Source organism: Austrofundulus limnaeus, unplaced genomic scaffold (assembly GCF_001266775.1).
Source record: "Austrofundulus limnaeus strain Quisiro unplaced genomic scaffold, Austrofundulus_limnaeus-1.0 Scaffold23, whole genome shotgun sequence".
Taxonomy (NCBI): Eukaryota; Metazoa; Chordata; class Actinopteri; order Cyprinodontiformes; family Rivulidae; genus Austrofundulus; species Austrofundulus limnaeus.
In genome coordinates, this window is record NW_013952425.1 from 2517001 (window position 1) to 2519776 (window position 2776).

Below are 2776 nucleotides of genomic sequence, written 5' to 3' on the forward strand. Positions count from 1 at the left end.
ATAATTTTCCTCAAAATACGATAATTTTGAGCTGCTGATACGATAATTCAACATTTCCCACCTGGCAACACTGCCAGTAGTGTTGGTTTCCTGTCAGCTTGAGTGACATTAAACCTCACTCAGATCCAGAATTCTGGTGTCGTATGGTTTAATTCCTCCTACAAATCATTTTATTTAACAATTGTGTTTTTAATAACGACTTCAGTTTATTGAATACGAATTTTCTTACACCATGTTTAGTTGAAGTTAAACACGAAAYGTCAAAGTTAATTACAACTGGCCCTTTGAAGGCCAGCTTAATGCTAATGTTGCCCTTGGTGAAAAGGAGTTTSACTACCCTGCAGTATGGTAATAAAAAACACACATAAACAACTTACTTGATTGCGTTTTTCTGGTGGCAAAGAGGGGTCACCATCCTGGAACATAAAGAATGTCACAAATTTATTGTCTTGATAATACTTTTAAATGTAAGTTTATGCGTTGCTAATCCTAAAAGACTGAAAATCTGTGTGAACATATTATTTTAGGTACTACTCTTTACATTTCTGGGAAATACAGTATGAACAGAAAAGGCTGCTCAGTTATTTTTGCCTGCTATCATTCTGTTATGTTCTGTTAAGGTCAACGTTTTGTTCAGTTTGATAGTGAAGAATCACAGCAAGAAGAGATTAAATGTGGAGTTCCACAAGGCTCAGTGTTCAGTCACATATTTTAATTTTTTATTTTGTATGTCACTGATCTTAAAGAAATGTGTAGAATATATTAGCTACTTAAAATGTTTTTATTTTTCTGGAAATGARAAGATTTGAGCCACTCACTATAAGTTCCCTGTACTTCTTCTTGAGTCCCTGGTGGCGCTCTCTCAGCTGGTTGGCCATCAGCTTGTACTGGTCTCTCTCCTGCTGACAGGTATCCAGCTCTTTGGACAGGATGAGAAGTGCCTCCTTCTTACTCTCCAGCTTGCGCTTACACACCAGGAACTATACCACACAAAAATATACAGTTACCAGTGTGATATAAACAGTGATGATTATATTGATACTGAGGAAAACTCTAAAAGTAGATGAGCTCTAGTTTCCAGATGTTCTTATAACTAAATTTCAAAATTAAAATAAGAAAAATGTCCAAAACTAATTCTAANCACCGTCACCTTTTGGAGAAGCTGGCAGAAATCCTCTTTGGAAAAGTAAGGAGGCATCTTGAAGCTTTTCTGTACTCACTCTCAGCAGTTGATGTTTCAAAAATCTTCTCAGGTTCTTCAACAGCCAAAAATAAATTCCAATGTTCTCTGCTTATTCAAGATCATCCATCACGTCGGGGTCACCAAATTGTAAGAAAATACGTGTTTTAATATGGTATGWCCGAATAAACAGGATTCAGCTGTATTTCTTGTTAAAAACTTTATTTCAGTCCTCTGACTCCAATCAGSTTCATTCAGCTCTCAGCAGCACAGGCCTCAGCGTACAACCTTGGGCCAAACCAAAACAAACACGGGAGYTCTGCTCTGAGCAGACACTCTGCAAAACACTGACAACTTCTTTCTACTATAATAATGAATTGAGCTTATAATGTTCATCCCTTCCTGRTGACACCCCAGAGGTGTTACCTTTTACGTCAGAACRTCACTCAGTTTTGTTTAGGCTAAAAGAAAGAACACATGATAACACACATACACCAACTCTTTGTCTGTTTCAACCTTACAGACTGAAATGATCAGAAAGTATAAAATACAAAACTGAATCTAATATTCAATTACTCAGTTACAAAATTTCTTCAATCCCTCTCTTGACATATATAAAAAATGTCAAAACTATAAGAAATTTTATGAAAACTTTAAAAAGAGAAGTTATAACATCTGTTGTTACATCAGGGTATTTCTAAACATTTCCCAACCCCAGAAATTCAATTTTTAATCCTCCCACACATAAAAATATTCATCATCAGGGATAAGACTCTTAAAATGCTTTCTTTCCACTCTTGTTTCTTCCTCTCTGTCCATTTATTTTTATTCCTCATCCAAAGGTCCTGTAACTTTGTGCGATAATCTGAACGCTCCTATTCTCGTTTCACAGGGTCTTCAAAGTGGTCTCCGATCCTGTATAATTTTTTCTTGGATGTAGGTTTTACATTCTCATTCTCAGTTGATGGTTTGGGTTCCTCAGGTGGAGAAGAAGTGGACAGTTTTTCTTCAGTTGTTGGTTGGGGAAATCCATTTTCTGGTTCCTCTGTTTGTGATGTTGATGAATCCAGATGTTCTTCCAGTTCAGCAGCTTGAAGTAACTCCCCTCTCTGTGGTTCTGGTTCTGGTTCAGCCACTTGCATGTTGTTTTCCATTAGTGTCTCAGTTTGCACCTGTTGTCCTTCAGCCTCAGACGTCAGCTGATCACTCTCCTGTTGTTTAGTTCCAGCCAGAACTTGGTTCAGGAAATACTTCATGTTTGAAGCTAACAGCTCTGATCCATGTCGGTTCAAAGTCATTCCATCAGACCTGAAGAGATGTTTTCGTTCCCAGAAGAGATCAAAGTTGTCCACAAAACTCACAGAGTGGTCAACACAGGACTTTTCCAACAAAAAAAAATCATTAAGAGGCAACAGTCTGCTGAACCTCTCAGCCCCTCCTCTGGCTGTAGGAATGGGCCCACTGATCAATACATCCATGTTGAGATTTTTAACTGCATTCAGCAGCTGAATGAAATCCTTCTTCAGGATTTCTGACTGTCGGTTCACAGCTTCATCATTTCCTGTATGAATGATGAGTGTCTTCACTGTTGAATAC

General features: G+C 37.8%; 1 protein-coding gene across 3 annotated transcripts in view; it reads right to left on the minus strand.

Moving 5' to 3' along the window:
- LOC106514859 (coiled-coil domain-containing protein 149) overlaps positions 1 to 2776 on the minus strand; it is a 22264-nt gene that overhangs the window by 14526 nt on the left and 4962 nt on the right. For all 3 annotated transcript variants that reach the window (XM_014004378.1, XM_014004379.1, XM_014004380.1), the window contains exons 2-3: positions 819 to 980; positions 378 to 416 (exon numbers count right to left, since the gene is read on the minus strand). In XM_014004378.1, the coding sequence (XP_013859832.1) occupies positions 378 to 416; positions 819 to 980 (201 nt within the window). The remainder of the gene's footprint in view (positions 1 to 377; positions 417 to 818; positions 981 to 2776) is intronic.